The sequence below is a fragment of the Panthera uncia genome, chromosome C2, assembly GCF_023721935.1.
Source record: "Panthera uncia isolate 11264 chromosome C2, Puncia_PCG_1.0, whole genome shotgun sequence".
NCBI lineage: Eukaryota > Metazoa > Chordata > Mammalia > Carnivora > Felidae > Panthera > Panthera uncia.
Window position 1 is genome coordinate 128,275,294 of NC_064810.1, and position 19,105 is coordinate 128,294,398.

Below are 19,105 nucleotides of genomic sequence, written 5' to 3' on the forward strand. Positions count from 1 at the left end.
GAGACCCAGAAGTTAAGGTCTAAACAGAAGGTAAAAGAACTGTTCATTCAAGAAGGTTGGCAACAAAAGGCCATATTTCATTCTTTCTCATTGCCAAGTAGTATTCCATTGTGTATATAAACCACAATTTCTTTATCCATTCATCAGATGATGGACATTTAGGCTCTTTCCATAACTTGGCTATTGTTGAAAGCGCTGCTATAACCATATGTTTTCACTCTGATGTGGATCCTGAGAAACTTAAGACCATGGGGGAGGGGGGAAAAAGTTAGAGAGGGAGGGAGCCAAACCATAAGAGACTCTTAAAAAACTGAGGATAAACTGAGGGTTGATGGGGGGTGGGAGGGAGGGGAAGGTGGGCGATGGGCATTGAGGAGGGCACCTGTTGGGATGAGCACTGGGTGCTGTATGGAAACCACTTTGACAATAAATTTCATATAAAAAAAAAAAGAAGTTTGGCAAGATGGGGCAAGAGGGGAAAAGGATGATAGCAACTTGAGTGTCAAAATAGGGGAGGTTTCAGGCTAGAATCTGACCATAAGCAGAGGAGAAGCCTCAGTGGAGTGAACGAGATTAACAATGCCAAAAAGAGCCCTAGTCAATGATTCTTTTTTGGTCAGCGGCACCACTTGAGAATCTGATACACAATCCATATCCTCTCCCTGGAAAATGCACACACCCGATTTTGCATGCAATTTCAGGAGGTCAAGGGCGCCCTTGAGGACATTCCATCTCCTCATGCAAATCCTCAGGTCATAAGACCTGGAGGGCAACCGTCAGAGGGCAGACTTGGAGGAGGTGAATGGAGATGGAACAGACTAGGGGGCAGGGGTGGGAGCGGCAGGAGGAGTTCACTGTGTTTGGCACATGGCAAAGCAGCCAAAAATAAAATTAGATACTAGAATTTCACACACAAAACACAAAATTATAGACAGCACAGAAGAGACAGGCACCATAAGGTGTTTGGAAAGAAAATGGTAGAAGAGTTCACCATTTCCTTTGAAAGTTATTGCTTTCCCAGATGCATAAAGATGCACTTTGTAAAACAGATTTTCAGGGATAAGCTGTATGTAAAGTACAGCACTCATTTAGGTGGATTATGATAAAGTCATTTTATTTATTTTTTCTTAAATATGAAATTTATTGTCAAATTAGTTTCCATACAACACCCAGTGCTCATCCCAACAGGTGCCCTCCTCAATGCCCATCGCCCACTTTCCCTCCCTCCCATCCCCCATCAACCCTCAGTTTATTCTCAGTTTTTAAGAGTCTCTTATGGTTTGGCTCCCTCCCTCTCTAACTTTTTTTTTCCTTCCCCTCCGCCTTGGTCTTCTGTTAAGTTTCTCAGGATCCTCATAGGAGTGAAAACATATGGTATCTGTCTTTCTCTGTATGACTTATTTCACTTAGCATAACACTCTCCAGTTCCATCCACGTTGCTACAAAAGGCCATATTTCATTGTTTCTCATTGCCACGTAGTATTCCATTGTGTATATAACCCACAATTTCTTTATCCATTCATCAATTGATGGACATTTAGGCTCTTTCCATAATTTGGCTATTGTTGAAAGTGCTGCTATAAACATTGGGGTACAAGTGCCCTATGATAAAGTCATTTTAAATGATTATAATGATTGATGATAACATAAGGACATGTTTATGCCATAACATTAAGTGAAAAAAAGGAATGTAAAGCAGAGCCACCCTATGGTTACAACCAGGTAAAATGTTTATATATTTATATATATGTAGAGAGAGAGATAAAATCTAGAAAGGAAAAGAAAAACAAAACATAACTTGCTTGCCAGTGGAATCCTTGAGGAACGAGGATTGTCCTCGGCAGCATCCTTGATCTCCCTAAATTGTGTGCAGAATTAGGTATGTGCATTTTTGGGAGACTGGATATAAATCTTGTATCAGATTCTCAAGTGGTCCAGGTGACCCTCAAAAATGTATTTTTTCATATTTTCAGATGGCCATTTTTATTATTTCTAATTTTTTAACATTAAGGATGATGTTGCTTTCCTTTATCTCTGATTTTGTAGTCTACATTTTGGCAATATAATATTGCTATAATAAGCTGAATGTGGCTCCTCCCATATTAACCTTCAGCCTAAAGAAAAAGAACACGTATTACAAGGTGGCCAGCTATTCCTCTTTCTCAGGAAATCTTTCCAACACTAACACATGTCCACACTGTGTCCCAGTTTAAGTTTTACATCTTTATATCCCAGACTAAACACTGGCGGACTCTGGTATAGACCTCTGAGAAAAGAGAATGAGCCCTGGTTGAAGAGGGGAATGCTTTGCAGTCTGCAGGAAATGAATGGGGTGACCTCAGGAGTCCTTTCTATCAGGTCTAGGTTCCTATTTCTTTGCCCACAGTGGCGCTTTGAGGAGGTCGAAAAGCACAAGAGTTTAATCTGTCAATTAAGAAATGGTTCAGACTGAACGGTATCTCCACCTACAAGGCTTATTGTTACAGATCCAAATTGTATACAAATATAAGACAAACAAGCAAAAAACAAATCTCTTGCCCCAGCAGACGATATGGCAGAGGTTGACTGCACGTTGATTGCAGAGAGATTAGGCAACTAACCAGAGGTTGGTTCCCAGCAGCTTCGCTTAGAAAACACCCAAGAGGTTTCAAATGGCTTGTTTGTCACAGGCAGAGAAGGGAATCTGAGGAGTGGGCTTGTTTTGTGTAGAAGCTAAAAATGTCCAATGATAGATGCTCATCACTGGCTTCCAGCCTTTTCCAGGAAGCAGCTCTGCACTGGGGACTTTGTGGCAATGGAGGGAAAATTTCACATTCCTACTTTACAAGGTCTTGCAAAGCTGCTCCACAGCTCTGCTTAATGATGAGCGAGGCCTCCTGGGCAGAAGGGGAGAGCAACGGGCGGGTGCCTATTCTTGGACCGCCTGCTGGGAAGATTGGAGCACATACCAGAACCACAGGCTTTCGTAAATGCTTCATATCAGAAAATGAAAACGTAGCCGCTCTGCAAGCTCACCAGCATTCAGGAAGCAGGCGTCAGCAGCCACCTCCACAAACTGGCATTTTTCAGTCATTTCCTTGCTTTTATTTCTCAACTTAATCCCGTCTTTCACTGCCTCCCTGTTGCTTTTTAAAATAAATCTAACCTTTCACTCTGTTCTCCTTCCACTAATGCTAACTTAAAGAGCACAGAGAATTCTTGGTAGAAGGCCACCTCCTGAAGATATTTTATCTCCAGCTTCATCAGGGCGACTTTAGAAACCATCACTTGCCAGGGAAACAAATCTTTCAGCTGCTGTGTACTTAAGACTGTCCATTGCTTTCTCGTCAATGATAAAATATTTTTGTTATGAAGAATGGGAACTATAGAAAGGGGTGGGTGGTAAGGATCATTGATTTATTTCCTTTTTCACCAGGTAATTTTTAAGTTCATACCTTTTCCCAAAGCTCTATCAGAGTCTCCAGAGCTAGAATGGCCTCTGTGGTTGTCACAGATACTGGGGCCATCCCCATGGGAAAAGTGGAGCCCTGCCCCCACCTCCTGCAAAGGTCTGCCTACAGAAAAAAAAAATTAAAATTTCCATCAGGCTTGTTTGTATGTCTAAACAGCACCACCAAGAGCAGGCAGCCCAACACCAACCTTCTAACAGTGATCTTTAGGTGGTTCCATTTTCCTCTAGATGTCGTTTCCATTTCCAAAGAAATGTGGCTACTCCCTTTCTCTAACTGGCATCAGTCGGTCACCAAATCCTGTTCATTTTCTATCCTTAATATCTCTGGTCACAATCCCCTTCTCACCATCACCTCTGCCCCACACTAGTTTGTTAGGCATAACAGAATTATTCCAAGCCTGGGGATGAAGAGTTGATAGAAATGAAATGACAAAATAGGGCCAGAATGAAGAAGCAGGAGAGTAGAGAGGGCCTACAATGCAAAATTTAAAAAGAGGCAATCACTCTCAAGATTGTGCAAATGTAGGGTCAGCTGGGAATGAAGTCCTTCTTGAATTGACACCCTCGTCACCAGTCTTACCTTCCCTTGGTCCCAACCCTATGATGTGTGGCTTTATTTTAAAGTGTATTGTTGCCAAAATCTGTGTATGTTCACCCAGACATTATACATGCTTCTTCCCATAACACAACATACCCATTCGGGTGTTAGATCTGGGCTTGCACACTGCCACTTGGTGCCTGCATACTTGGAGGATCTTGCCCATGCCTGGGGAGGATAAGAGGGACATTTGAGTTTCTTGAGCTGTCATTTTTCTTTATGGATGTTTTCTCCCTCTGGTGTTTATATGACCTGATTTTACTCTCTGGTTTTATATCAAGACACCAGCATGTTTTTCTCATTATGAAATACCCTTAACTCTCAGTCACGTAATCAACACACAGGACAATTTTCAACTGCAGCCTCAAGAGGCATAGGTAAAGTATTGTGGTGATCCTTGATGAAGAACATCATAAACACACACACACACACACACACACACACACACACACACACACACATTAATTGCCCTATTTCTACATTTTACAGCTGTTTTGATTATAAACAGCTGTTCATTCAAGGCCATTCTCTCCTAAATTACTCTAGCTGCCTTGTAGCTAGTGTCCCTACTTCCAGGCTAAATCCTCTCCATTCTTTATAGTCATAAACATACCCATGTGACAACTTGGCATGTTAGCCACAGCCTTGTGTTTCCTTTGGGGTATATAGTGGCATAATGGAGGAAAAGCCTTTGGAGCCGTATAGACTGGGGTTTGAACCCAGTTCCATCACCAGGAAATTTCATCACCTGTGGGCCTCAGGGTCTTCATCAATGAAAAGGAATAACAATCTCTGCCTTCCAGAGTTCTTTGATGAAAATAAAATAACATAATACCTGGAAAGCAGATAACGCAGTGTCTGACACAAAGTAGGGTTTTAACAAGGGCTAGTCCTCTCCCCTTTGTTATCTAAAGTAAGAGCATCTCAGGGGTAGGAAAGCACCTTGCAGTTTTTCTCCACGTGACCTTTCCTTTTGAAACATTATTAGTATTAGCATCTTATCAGCTGGTACTCCCTTGTTGAAAACATCTGGTTATTCCAAAAATAGAATTTGCATCCTGCTTAAATTTCTTTTCAACATAATCCTGGGAGAGGTGAAGAAGAAAAGGAGAAACAAAATCAGTGATGATAAGAAATAACTTCATGAAAAAAAAGGGGGGGGAGTGTAAGTGAACTCCTGGTAGCCTATTGCTTTTCTTCTTCTAGTCATGTGGATTGGATTGCAGCATTACAGTATAAGGTGTGGCTGACATTTTCCCCTATCAACCTTAGTCTTATAGGCTGATCTCTCAGAAGCAGAAACAGAACACAAAGCACCTTTTCTCTGTCCTTCCAGAAATAACATCCACCCTAAATAAACCCAATGGGATATTCCAATTATTTGTCATAATGGAATGTTGTCAAATAATATGCATGTAGCATTTCCCACCTGCAAGATTATAAGAGAAAATAAAGCCTGTCATTAGTAAGTGGATTCAGCTGAGCCCTGAAGACAAAGGGAAGACACAACAGGAACATCTCTGTCTTTTACTACAACTCCTTTTGTTTTAATTCCCCCATCCTTTCTCTCTACTCCCCACCAAGCTAAAGTTTTTTTGTTTGTTGGTTGGTTGGTTGGTTGGTTGGTTGGTTGGTTTGTTGGTTTGTTTGGTTTTTTTGAGAGGTGTTTGCTGGGCTAACTTTTATTTAAATGGTAATGATGCTAGAAACCAGAAGAAATGTTTCTTCTCAGTTTAGCACTCTCCAGGCTTGAGCCTTTTGTTGTTTGTTGATGTTAAGAGTGTTAAGTGGGTCAACTTTTATTTAGATAATGATGCCAGGGGTCAGAAAAAATTTCAGAAGTTCAAAGATAATATCTCCTTGGTGACAAGGCAGAGGATTCCCTTTTCTGCTTCCCACCGACTATGCCATAGCATTCAGCTTCTTCTCTGGTATAGGCAGGACTTCTCGCTGAATGCCTCACTCAAAGCTGCTTCTTGCAGAAAATTCATTATAACCACTTCAACACGTCTCTCTGCAACTGGCTGCACACGAAAGTATGACAATGGCGTTCTTCTATAGACCACATCTTTAACACAGAATGTAGTTTTAAGGGATTTTACCTCTGCCTCACAAAGAGAATTGTCCTGCCTGAAGAGCACAGGACTCTTTTCTTAGTGAATTATGAACTGAGGGGCAGATATTCATCCTTCCTCTTGCTGCCTGGCAACGTGGATCAGCAGTGGCTGGGCTTTCTGACCCCCGTGTCAATCTCAAGTTCTGTTTTGGGATTGGAGGAGAGGAAAATGGAAGACTACAGAAATGGCCTCAACCAGATTAATAACTTCTCTCACTTTCCTTCTTGGCAGGGTACGTGATGTGCTGCTTTTCCCATCCCTGGCCATGTCTTTTGTGTGGCTGATCACAATTCCTACCAGATGCATTCACTTTAAACCTACCCATTCTCCTATTTTCTCTTCCAGGTAGCTATAGATTTCACTGCCTCAAATGGGGACCCCAGGAACAGCTGTTCCCTGCACTACATCCACCCTTACCAACCCAACGAGTACCTGAAAGCCTTGGTGGCTGTGGGCGAGATTTGCCAAGACTATGACAGGTACAAGACCCCCAGTCGTCCCAGGTCTTATCATCTCTCTGTGGGTTCTGATGGTCCCTGGATGATCCTTGGCAGGAAAACAGACGTGCAGTCAGCAGTTACCCATACTGGGCTCAGGAAGCCACAGAATAGAAGCTTGACCCCCAAATTTTATCCTCTCTACACCTAGAGAAGCTGAGTTCATGCCATGCTCACCTGGGTCACCAAAACCAAAATATCCTTTCTCAGCTTTCTTATGTGGCTTGCAAAACTACTTTCTATCTTGTTAAGTTTCAGAATGGGTCTTGCTACTCAAAGTTTGGGCCGTGGACTAAGCAGCATAGCACCACCTGGGAACTTAGAATCCCGAGCCCCACTCCAGACCTATTGAATCAGAATCTGCATGTTAACAAGATTCCCAGATGATTTGTGTGCACTTTGGAGTTTGAGAAGCACTGGTTTATTGGACATTTTTGAATCTAACCCTCACATTATACCTTATGTTGTAGGTATTGTTTAACAGAAGAGGAAATAAAGCTGGGCAGGGAGGTTAAGCTGTGCACTGTCACTCAGCCTGAGGCAGGATTTGAACTGAGATCTATTTCCTCCTACTGTTTAAGCTCCTAATCACTCTGTTTCACTGACTTCAGAGCTATTGGTAACATTAGTAGAGGGTGTGTGTCTGCCCACGTGCACATGTGTGTGCCCATCCACAGAAGTGTGTGTGTATGTGTGTGTTTGCTTGTGTGTATATAGATAACATGATTTTGAGATTAGATTGGTACTACAGTTATTTTTCCTTGATGGTAAATATTGACCTTTCCCACCAAGAGAATTGTGATTTACATAAATTACATTAAACTGAATTTATTTTGCCTTTCCAGTATTTCCAGGTTGAGGTGAAGTTGTTCACATGTTCAAGAAGGTTCTTTGAGGTAGAACGAATATAAATATAAATATGGATACATCTCAGTTGAGTCATTAGTGTGTTTGTAAAACAAGGCTAGTTAGTAATAAGAAGCAACCAAGTGAGCCTTTAAATCAGGAAAATAAAGTGACTCTGTCCTCTAGTTTCAGAGAAATTTTATGGGACAGCATGATTTCTGTTCTTTCTAGTGTCATAACCAGTGGTAGGTATATTAAAAACCCCTTGCCCCAGGCACCACAGGGGATGAGACAATCTAGTGACCAGAATGTGCAGAGAAACCAACAGGAGAGGGATAGGAAAAATCTAATCTGTGTCCTCCTGCTGGTGAATCTCTGCATTCGGCTTGGTTATTTTCAATAACTCAACTGGGTGTGAGGGCAGTTGGGGAATGAATAAACAGATCCAGTAAAATCACACAGCCTTAAACACTCAGGCCTTTGCTGACACTTGCCCTCTTATACAGTTAGAACAGAGGGCAATAGCATTTTAAATTACTTTGTTAAAGTGATACTTCTTATACTTAACCGAGGTATCGACTGTGAAGACAACTTGAATTTCAGCTCTGATTTCTTTTGGCCCAAATACAGGGAGTATTCCTAGAGAGGGTATATATCATATGGAGAGTTCTACCAAGGAGAGAAATAATTAACAAATTGCCTCCCCACTGCCAGAAACTTCTCCAGACATACCCAAGATACCGAAACAGTCATTTTTTCCTAACATGCACATGAATGATTTAGTGCATGATTTAGTATATACATAAGAGGCAAGAAAGAAGGGAGAGGATGTATCTTCAGGATTCTTAATAATTTTAAATCATGAAATGCTCATAAAAGAGATAAAGTAGGTAAAGCATTCGATACAATACTATAAATACATGCTGCTTAATAATAAAATTGACTCAGACTCTAGGGGAGAAGGCAGTATAATAACGAATTCCAAAGAGAAAATTGGTGGTTTGACCAGAAACTAAGATGCCAATGCCCAGAGCGTTGGCTACGGTCCTGCAGCAGATTTACAGGATGATCTGGAACAAACTGCTGAACTTCCTGTTTCCTGGTTACTTCACATGCAGGATGCAGATACAATCCAAGTGACCCATACATCTTTTAGAGCTATTATCCTCTTATAATATAAAAGCCAGGCAAAGCCTGGAGAGCATTTAGTATTCACTCAAAAATACAGATTCAACATAAAAGTAAGGTATTATACCTTAGGGGTTACATAAAGAATTACTGTAAATGATTCTTTTTAAAATTTTAAAAGGAAAATAGTGAAGTTATCAGCCCATCTGACCAGGAAAATCAGGTTTCCGCAGTTCGGTGGAACTATACATGTATACGTATATGTATACGTATATATGTACATATATACATATATGTATACATATAAAGAAGGCAGCTCAGCATTAAAAGGGGCAAATGCCTAAGGAAGAAAAGAACTGAAAAGCCCAGGAGCTCTTTTGAGAGACTCCCTGGAAGAATGTGTAATGCAAGCCGCTCACTTGAAAACTGACAAGGTTCTGCAGTTTCTCCTTTGCGTGGGTGGATAGACAATAGACAGGCAGAGTCAGGAAATTTCAAGTTGGGGCTTTGGAATTAATTTATTCTCACATCAAAGTCACTGAGGTTGATGTTCAAAAGAAACACTTGAATAAAAACTGACAGAAGGCGTCGTTCCCCCTCCTGCAGAGACGGAGAGGTTTTTAATCCCCATGAGCCTTAGAAATTGCTCCCAGCCTCTGACAGCCAAGGGTTTTCTTTCTGCCTTGTACAGTCATTGCTAAGGGGTCATTATGAGGTGATCAATGAAGTAGAACAGCTTGGGAGATGCATAAAGCCCTTCTCAGGGTGCCTTGAAGGGGAAGCTTCTCCACAAATTTCTGGTCCTAAGGCCAGAAGACAGTCCTGCCAGCTCACTCTGTCTCTATGCCTCTGAAAGAGAGAACACTGCCCATTCCCTCCCCTTTGAGTCGCCAAGCATGCACACATGTATGTGTACACACACACACACACACACACACACACACAAGCTCATATATTCCCTGTTGGTTGTAGCACTTGTCCAGCTCCTATGAACATCCTGGTCAGGCTGCTCAAGACCAAGTGACATCCATTCTGTGGGCCCAGCAGAGATATGGATCTCTGACCACCTGGAATGCCCTCCAATAAAAGGCTGGTCTGTCTGCTATCGACAGAGTATAGATACTGAATACAGTGCTTGGAAGCACAGACTGCCATTTTATGGATGCGACCACCCCAGCATAAGGTGGAGGTTTCAGCACCTGAGGCAGGAGTCTTCCTCCATGGTGTGCTAGGAGGCAAAGTTAGAACTGATACCCAATCTGACAGGTACTGGGTTTAGAATCCAAAGACAGGTTCATGTCACAGTTCTACCTTTTCTACTCTACCAACACCAGTCAGTGGTTTTCAGCCTTGGCTGCACATTGGAATCATTTGGGCAGTCTTAAAATATGCTGATACCTGGGCCCCGCTCCAGAGGTTTATTAGTCTGGTGTACATCCTGGGGAATCGGGATTTTTAATTCTAGTGGGCGTCCCAAGTTGAGACCCAGCGTTAAATTGGGAGAGAATGGGTCAGATGGAATGGCTAAGGACCAAGCAGCACCTATTGGCTGCCAGGTACCTCACATGGTGTTGTAAGGACAGAGATAAATTAACAAAGCATAATTTCCCCCCAGCTGGTTCACAGTCTCAGGGAGAAAAGGGCTTGTAAATAAATCGCAGCCCAGCTTGGTCAGGGCAGCTGACTGTAGACGAGGACTGCATAAAAAGAGAAGGATTGACTTTCTCCTTTGTGGGAGAAGAGGTAGTCAAGGAAGGCCTTCTGAGGATGGTAAGTTCTGGGAAATTCAGTTGTTATTAGAACACGGATGGACTTATCTTTATTATTCTGAATCGTTAGACCCAACCAGCCTCCTACAAAGGGCAGAGTCAACAGGAGTGGTAGAAAGAGCATGGGGTCCCAGCGACAAATAGACCCTGGGTTCAGACCCCAGCTCAGCTACCTCTGTTCTGAGGTGTGCGTTCCATGTGCCTTGGTGTCATTGATTTCAAGTGGAAGTTTTCTCTCACTTTCCTTGAGGAGCAGTTGTAAGGGTTAGATGTACAGTGGCTAGCTAGCACATGTTCGGCCTGTTATACTCAGCAAACGATAGAGGCTATTATCTTTGACACTCTTAATTAGGTTTAAAAATAAACTGAACACAAAAGGAAAAAGGATTATGGTGTCAGATCTGAAGGACATTTTGTACCAATGACTTTAATTTTTGGTTTTGAGCATGTACCCCTAAAAATGATTTTATAAAAATGTGTAACCTCACACATTTTTACATTTACATTGACATCTAATGTTTTCCATTATGAGTTTAAATAATGGCAAAGAATGGAAATTCTAGTGTATTGTAAATATGAACATTTAAAAATAAAACTCTTACATAACTCTTGTGAATGCATCCAGTAGAATGTAAATGCCATAGCTATATGATCCATCATCCATTTTAAAAATGCATGAACAAGCTCTTTAGTTAGAGTTGAGAATTTTAATTATTTATTTTTTTCATGAACTTGTATTTTCACTCCCCTCCCCCATAGAATTTCATCCTAATGTATCATTAAAATTTGGGTTCAAAATTCTTTTATTGGTCACTGTATCATACATTTCTATAATAAAAATACAAATATAAATTTTAAAATATCTAGTTTCTAAAATGTTCTGTGTTGAAAAGGTTTAAAATATTTTTTAAAATCTTCTGTTTGAGTTTTTATTACAATCATTATTAGTGCATAATTGACCAAAAGAACAAATGTATTGGAAATTTCAGTATTTAATTATTGCCCATAAAAAATGAAAACTTTTAATGAAACAAATAGTGAGGGGTTTTCCCTAATTAGTTTACAATTTGTAGATGAATGCTATCCATTAGTAAAACGGAAGAGTCTACTTTCAGTCCTATTCCAATTTTTTTTACCAATATAAATACTAAGAAAACCTGTTCTTATAAATAAGTACATGGTAATGGAAAGAGTTTGACTAGCAGTTTTACTCATTTCTTTCAACTCTAAGTTATACATGAAAAAAATCACATAATGGTTTATCACCACAATGTATTTTTAATGATCTACCAGCTGATATAAGCACTTCCTACAACTTTTTAAAGCAAAAATTGGCAACTGCCCGACTTGCAAAAGGATTTGTTTCCTCATTCCCTTATTTTCTCCTGCAGAGTTTTTACACTAAGGAACAATGCACCATTGTGGTTAAGATTCATAATGGGTAAGGAGAAGGATAATTGTGAAAGGGAAGGTGTGAATGGAGAGCAGGTCTTTCTATTACACCTGTTCCCAGAAGATCAATTTCAGCAGAGACTACATAGGAGCAGAGGAACTGAATACTGATTTCCTTAAAAAATAAATAAATAAAATCATGCCCTACTATCCCCAGAAGGGCATTGCATTTCCATGTACCCCAGTGTTAAGACCACTGTCTTAATTGTCTAGGTGTTCTGAAATGCCAGTTTGCCTTGAGTCAGTCTCTGTTTCCTTATGGATGAGGTCATTTGTCTTTATTTTTATTACTCTCTTGCTTTGTCTCAAAGTCTTCCCTAACTGGAGGGTTAAAATGGTGTTTGAAAATAAATCTTCCATCTGGAGATCCTTTAACCATCAGTCATTCCCTAAGAAGTTCAGGACTCCATGCTCATTACCACTGAAGACCATGGGCTCTTTTATTGTATTTTATGCTGTTCTATTCCGGTAGTAAGAAATCTTGCCATTAGCAATGTGGTAACATGCTCGTGAGTTTTCCAAGTTCACAGATTCCACCAATCATGTTCCTAGTAGTTGCAGAGTGGCCCCTTTACTCAGTGCTGAGTGCCCTTTACTCCAATCTCAAGTTCTTTGAAGTGCTGGCATATGGATGCTTGCTTGTGTGCTCAACCTGCCTTCTCTTGCCTCTTGCATAAGACTCCTCTCTGACTAGTTTTATTTTTTAATCAGGAAGAATGGAAGTGTAAATCTATTGTGCTTGTGCTTGAAAGTTTTTCTTTGGTATGTTTGTTAGTTAGAGACTTCGTGGTGGCTAACTTCAGAGAATTGATGCCCTCCTGGGTTATTAATTATTCCTCTTGTAAGTGAGGCATTTTCCCTGCCTCCCTGCTCTTAAAACTCAATTACATAACAGTGCATCATGCTCAGCAAACCTCAAATCCCCAGGGTGGCTTGGAAGGTATAAAAAGAATATCCTTAAGGCTGGAACATTGGTTTGGTGATTAGAAATGGATGGAATATTAGATCTCACCCTTCCCGAACTCCTCAAAGAAAAAAATAAAAGGTATGGAACCTTCTAGGTTTCTGTTTTGACTTTTCGGAGCTATCTCTGGGTTGGAAGAACCAGGACCCCTTCTCCAACCCAGAAAGTTTTCTTCCATACCTAGTTACCCTGAAAGGGCCTCTGAAATCTCCCTCATAGATTCCCTCTCACAGCTGCCTGCCCTTGTCTTGGTTAAGTGGGGGGGGGGGGGGGGGGGGGGGGGGGGGGGGGGGCGTGGAATTACTGTGGCAAAGTATTTCAGTATTTCCAAGGACCAGAAGTATTTTGTTCTCAGAGCTGTGGCTAATCCTTTATAAGCTGTTGTGTTTTTCTATTTATCAGTATTAATACCTTTTCTGCTACCTGCTAGATGCAGTGCCCCACAAAACCCATATCTACACAACAGTGAGGAAAAGGGAGAGCTGGTGATTTTCTGGAGAATTTGACTAATTTCAAAGAATGCTGGCTTCCTCATATCTCCTACCCAACCTTGCTCAAATTGGCTCATTTTGGTGAAGTTTTATCAAAGCCATCATTGGCTACTAATGACCTCTAAATCTGTCAGTTGGTGGTGGGTGAAGATCTGGCTTTGGTACTTTGACTTCTCTGTCAGCCTTGTGGGGAGGGGGGTGTCCCCTCTTATTGACAGAGCCATTCAGGGACAGTGAGCCCTAATGAGTTTCCTTTTCTCCTTGACTAACTCTGCAAAGAACTGAGAAATGTAGGAATTGTTCCAAGAACAAATCTCGGTGGTATATTTAATGGAAAAGTAAAAGGTAGATGGCATGAGAAGAACATTCCTCTGCTGAGAGCAATACTCCAGAACCCCACAAAATTTGCCTAAAGAGAGTCTTACCTGTTGTCTGGTCAGGGGATCAGTTAGTGCCAGAAGGAAGTGCCAGAAGGAAATCACATTTAATGCTATATATAATCATTAAAGTATAATGAGACAACAGAAAAGGCACGGGCTTTAGAATCACACGATCCTCCCTGGTAAACACCTTAGGCCACTTTCTTAGCCTTTCTGAGACTCGGTTTATTCATCTGTAAATAGGAATAATAAGTAGGTGGAAATTCAAGGGTAGTATAAGAATTAAACATGTACATTGCCTAGCATCATACCCGGCAGATTGGATGTGCCAGTTAAGGTTAATTCTTCTCCCCATCATTTCACCTCTAGTACAGTAAAGTACGAGGTAAGGTATAACATATGTGAATGAATAAATTAAAGAGAGAAATTTCAATATGCCTAAGAGAAACCAAGCCATGATTCAATTCATGGGCTATCTTTTCATTAAATATTTATGGAGCACACATTCTGTGGCAAGTATTATGCTGAAGAGAGGGGCAAGGGGCATTTTGGGACAGAGAGGCAGTGGCAGATGTAAAGGTATTAATACCAAAAAACAGCATCCCTTTGCATTCAGAAGACATGAAAAGACATGTAAATAATTTATCCTTGTTTGTGTGAAATAAAATAATGGGCAAAATGAGTCCTGTAGATGGAACCAAGCTCTGTCAATTAGAGCCTTCTAAGCTTCCTGTTACTTTTAAATATCCCCTTTTGGCTTAGCCTTGTCTGGATTTGAACCCTGGCTCTAACCAGCAGCCTGATCTTGAACAAGTCACTTTACCTCCCAAGACATTTCCCCACCTGTAAAATGAGAATAATGATCTCTCCCTAGAAAGATTTTATAAGATTATATATATGAAAAACCCTAACACAGTCAACAATTGGAGTTACCTAATTCATGATCACTTTTCAAAGACAGAAAAGTAGGCTTGGGGAGGTGAGGAAATCCTGGACCGTTATTCGTCAGTATCAAATCTAGCAAAAAGTTATGGGAAGAAATTGCAGACTAATGACTGTAATGAACTTTGGGATTCCTTCTTGATTTTAATTATCCACGCTGCCACTATCCCCTGTTACCACAGATAATCAAGAGCATGAGTCAGCATTTGGCAGAGTAAAATGTCCCAGCAAGGTAACACAGGTTCATGTTTTTCTTCCTCATTGGGTGAACAAATGAAGCAACTTATTTTTTTTTCCAGTGACAAAATGTTCCCGGCCTTTGGGTTCGGTGCCAGGATACCCCCAGAGTACACGGTGAGTGAGTATAGATCCTCTGGTGTAAAAAGAATAACTTCGGTTTCCCTCATAGGAATTCACTCTTTTGGCCCTTGATAAAAATATGTAAGTAGAGCCCCAAAACTCAGAAATGGTCTTCAGAACTAGTGAAATTAGCCCCTTGGAGCCTATCTTTCGATGAAACAATCTCCTGGTATTCTGGATGAGTCTTCCCAGAGGGGCACAGGAAGAGTCCCATTGTTGAGCTTCCTGTAGGTATGGTCAGAAACTGAGAAGACGCTCAGGAAGTTGATCTCCACTGTCTCGGAACCTATCTACGCAGGTGTCCTCTATAGAAAGATCCTATTGATCACAGTGCCAACTGTGAAAGTCCATGACGAGGACTTCTGCAGAGTCCCTTAGGCCAAGTCTCTGAGCACCAGGCTTGTGTGGCAGAGAGATACAGAGAAGTCCTGAAGGAGAAGCACTCTGGCTTAGAGTATTGGGGAGCTGAAAGCTTCCCGTGTAAACACTGGAGTCCTATTTGATACTGATTTCTCATGAACAAAGAAGACAAAGGTTGTGCAGAGAGATTTGCACTGCAGTGGAGCTGAGGCATTGTGCTGTGGTATACCAGATGCCCCCATGGGACGCTCTCCAGAGAGAACTCTGCTCCCACAGGAGGAAGGGCCTTGGAGAGACAGCAGGGCTCCTGCTCCAAACTCATCAATTCCTCTGAGCTGCAAGCCAAGTGGAAGCAATACTGCTCAGTCATCAGTTTCTCTTTTACCGATTGAGTCTCAGGGCAGGAGGAAAATGCTGACGTTTGCTCCCACACCAGAGCTGTCAGACCAAGGGCCTTCCCCTTCTGTGTCCTTTTTGTAAAAAGGGAATCCATCTCCCCGATACTGCTGAAGTGAGCACTGGATGGAGTGGCATGTCTTCCTGACCTGTCCTCTTTCTTGTTTGCTTTATACCCCATACTCTCTTCCCTGCTGGGCATGGCTACAGATTTCTAGAAGCTTTTGTTGGAAATGGAGCACATGGAGAGGAAGAACATAGACTGGGAGTTGCTGACTGGTGGCCTGTAGACATTATTCAGGCCACAAATGTATTATATTTGACACAAATTTTTTTTTAAGAATTAAGCAATTTCAGGGGTGCCTAGGTGACTCAGTCGGTTAAGTGTCTGACTTCGGCTCAGGTCACGATGTCACAGTTCGTGAGTTCGAGCCCCACGTCAGGCCCTGTGCTGACAGCTCAGAGCCTGGAGCCTGTTTCAGATTCTGTGTCTCCCTCTCTCTCTACTTCTTTCCCGCTCATGCTCTCTCTCTGTCTCTCAAAAATAAATAAACGTTTAAAAAAAAATGTTTTTTAAGAATTAAGCCATTTCATGTAAAATATCAGATTTCTGGCTTCTCTGGAAAAACTAAAAGAACTAACAACACTGAGATTAAGAGATTTCACACACAAGAATTAGCAGAGCTGAAGAGATGCAATCCCCTTCAGATGGGGATGCTGTCTTAACAGGCATCCCTCACATATCCTCACCTGTGCTCTCACAAAGCCATGCAAATGCCCCTTTGCCGTGCCTAATTTCCCCTCTGCTCTAATAGACTGGTGGTCTCAATCAGCCGGGTGCCCCCGGAGAGTTTACAAGGTCATCACAATTTACTTCTTTAGGATAAAATCTCAGAGTTTGTCTTGAAACTGAGCCACAAGCGCCTGTGTCTTAGTTTGCACTTTCCTGGGAATAGATCTTGAGACAAGGATTTGGATGCAAGTTGTTTATTTGAGAGGTGGAGGAAAGCTCAACAGAGGGTGGGAAAATGGGGAGAAGTCAACATAGGGTATGCTAACAAGCCAGTTACCACTGGGGTAGCCAGAGCTGAATTCTTCTGGGGCCTCCAGGAAGACAATGTAGAGTGCACACAGACCCCAAGAGATAAAGGGAGCTGGGGTATTGATATACCATATCCTGTCATCCAGTGAGTGATTAAGGGCTACTCGCCAGGGACATTCATTCCCCAAAACTTTCAGCTAGGCAGGCAAAGCAGGCTCTGGAGGCCTGAGAAAGACTTAAGGTAAGTAAAGCAGGTAAGATGGTTAGAAGTCAGCTGACTTCCTGGAAGTTCTCAGGGCAAGGAAATGTGGGCTAGCGTGAACACTAAGAAAAGAGGGGTCTTTTCACACAGTGACCTATTTTCTAGCACCTAATAGAGTCAATGCTTGGAAATAGCCTTTGAAATGCAAGTCTCTATATAATTCCAAATGATCCAATAAAAATGTCCAGATGCCAAAACATCCCTCTTGTTTTATCAGGTTTTAGAAACAAAAAAAGTAAACAATATTTTATTCGACCTTATGGTCCTACCTGGTCTTGCCAGGTAGAGGAATTTGTGCTGGAAGCTTAAAAAGTATATTACTTTATTACTTTTCCAGGAATAGAGTCCATTTTACCTGTATATATCTGAAAATCCTCTGGCCCTATATTTCTGCATATAATGTTAGAATGATTCGTAAATGTCAACAGCTTAGCTGGAGCCTTTATAACCATCACCATGTTGAGCAGACAGCTTGGGTTTTTGAGGGTCCAAATAGAGTTCAGCCAAATCTAAGCCTCCAGCCTGTGGCCAGTTCTATCTGGAAGCTATTTGGAGTTACATTTTTCTGAAATCTTTTCTTCAATTCCTTTTATATGCCTTATTCTCCCCTCCTGCCAGCATTTATCTGATTCTAGAAAATCTTCCTGTCACCTCAACTCCACGGGGAGCTTAGAATTCACCCTCCATCTCAGATTGATTGTGTAAAGGCTTAAAATGGTTCCTGCTGCTTAACACATAATGAATGTAATGGGCATTTGTTTGCAAACTCTAAGCCCCAGTGCCTCCTCACTGGATTAAAGTTGTAATTCTCCTTTCTTCCTTTTTTAAATTTTAATTGGTGTCTAGGTCTCTCACGACTTCGCAATCAACTTTAATGAAGACAACCCAGAATGTGCAGGTAAATCACACATAAAAGAAAGCCAAGGTCTCACATCCCTTCCGTGTGTACCTTTCCTATTTTTGTCTCTCTGCTCTGATACAGTGTGTCCGTTATCCACAGTCATCTGTCCACAGCAGACAGCTAGGCTTTCTCTATCCAAATAAACTTACTACTCCAAAGGCAACAGAGAGCCATAATAACAGAGCAGAAAAATAGCCATAAAAGACAGAATGCAGGGGTGCTTGGGTGGCTCAGTTGGTTAAGCATCTGACTTTGGCACAGGTCATGATCTCACGGTCCATGAGGTCAAGCCCTGCATCAGGTTCTGCACTAACAGTGCAGAGCCTACATCGGATTCTGTGTCTCCCTCTCTTTCTGCCCCTCCCCCACTCATTTTCATTCTCTCTCTCTCTCTCTCTCTCTCTCTCTCTCAAATAAACATTTAAAAAAAAATTTTAAAAGACAGAATGCAGAAGAGGTCTTAAGCTTACAGCAAGAATATTGATAGTAATTTCTGGATTTCTCTGCCAAAGAAACATGGGGGAGAAATTTATCCAATGGGCAGTGATACGCTACCCCTCTTTCTGCTTTCCAAGTTTTCATTAGGGATTTATTTTTCACAACTTCCTCCTGTATAAAGGAATAAAGAGAGGGGGAAACACGGAAATCATTTGACACTTTCAGCATGTTGGCAAAGGATATGGCCTCAGTGACTTCAAACAAGAAGCTTTATGGTTTTGTGCCAGAGAGAGCCTTCTCAAAGGATTTGGTCAGTGTTCCATTATTTCCAGCTAGAAATCCCTCAACATATTCCATTAAATAATGATGATGACACCATGTACACGTGACTCCTACGGGTGGCCGAGGGTGATATAGACTAGAGTAGAGTCAGCAGGTGGTGTGAAATCTAGAGAAACATTAAAGCTGACTTGCCTAGTGGCTGAGAGCACAGCCTTTAGAGAGAGCCAGGCAAGACCCAGGCTTGAATCCTGAGACTATGACTCACTTGCTTTGTGACCTGAGGCAGATCATTTAGCCTCCCCGAGCCTCAGTTTTCATCACCTATAAAAGGGGTATAACATCTATTTCATTGTGCTGTGAAGATCTAATGAAATCTTTTGTGTAAAGTGGGATATTAGGGAAATGTTTGTGGAAAAGGTTGCTTTTGAC

General features: G+C 41.5%; 1 protein-coding gene across 1 annotated transcript in view; it reads left to right on the plus strand.

The window, feature by feature from the left end:
• Positions 1-19,105, plus strand: part of CPNE4 (copine 4) — a 132,579-nt gene that overhangs the window by 100,431 nt on the left and 13,043 nt on the right. Inside the window, exons 9-11 of the mRNA XM_049629216.1 lie at positions 6,512-6,645; positions 14,935-14,989; positions 17,902-17,953. Of these exons, the coding sequence (XP_049485173.1) occupies positions 6,512-6,645; positions 14,935-14,989; positions 17,902-17,953 (241 nt within the window). The remainder of the gene's footprint in view (positions 1-6,511; positions 6,646-14,934; positions 14,990-17,901; positions 17,954-19,105) is intronic.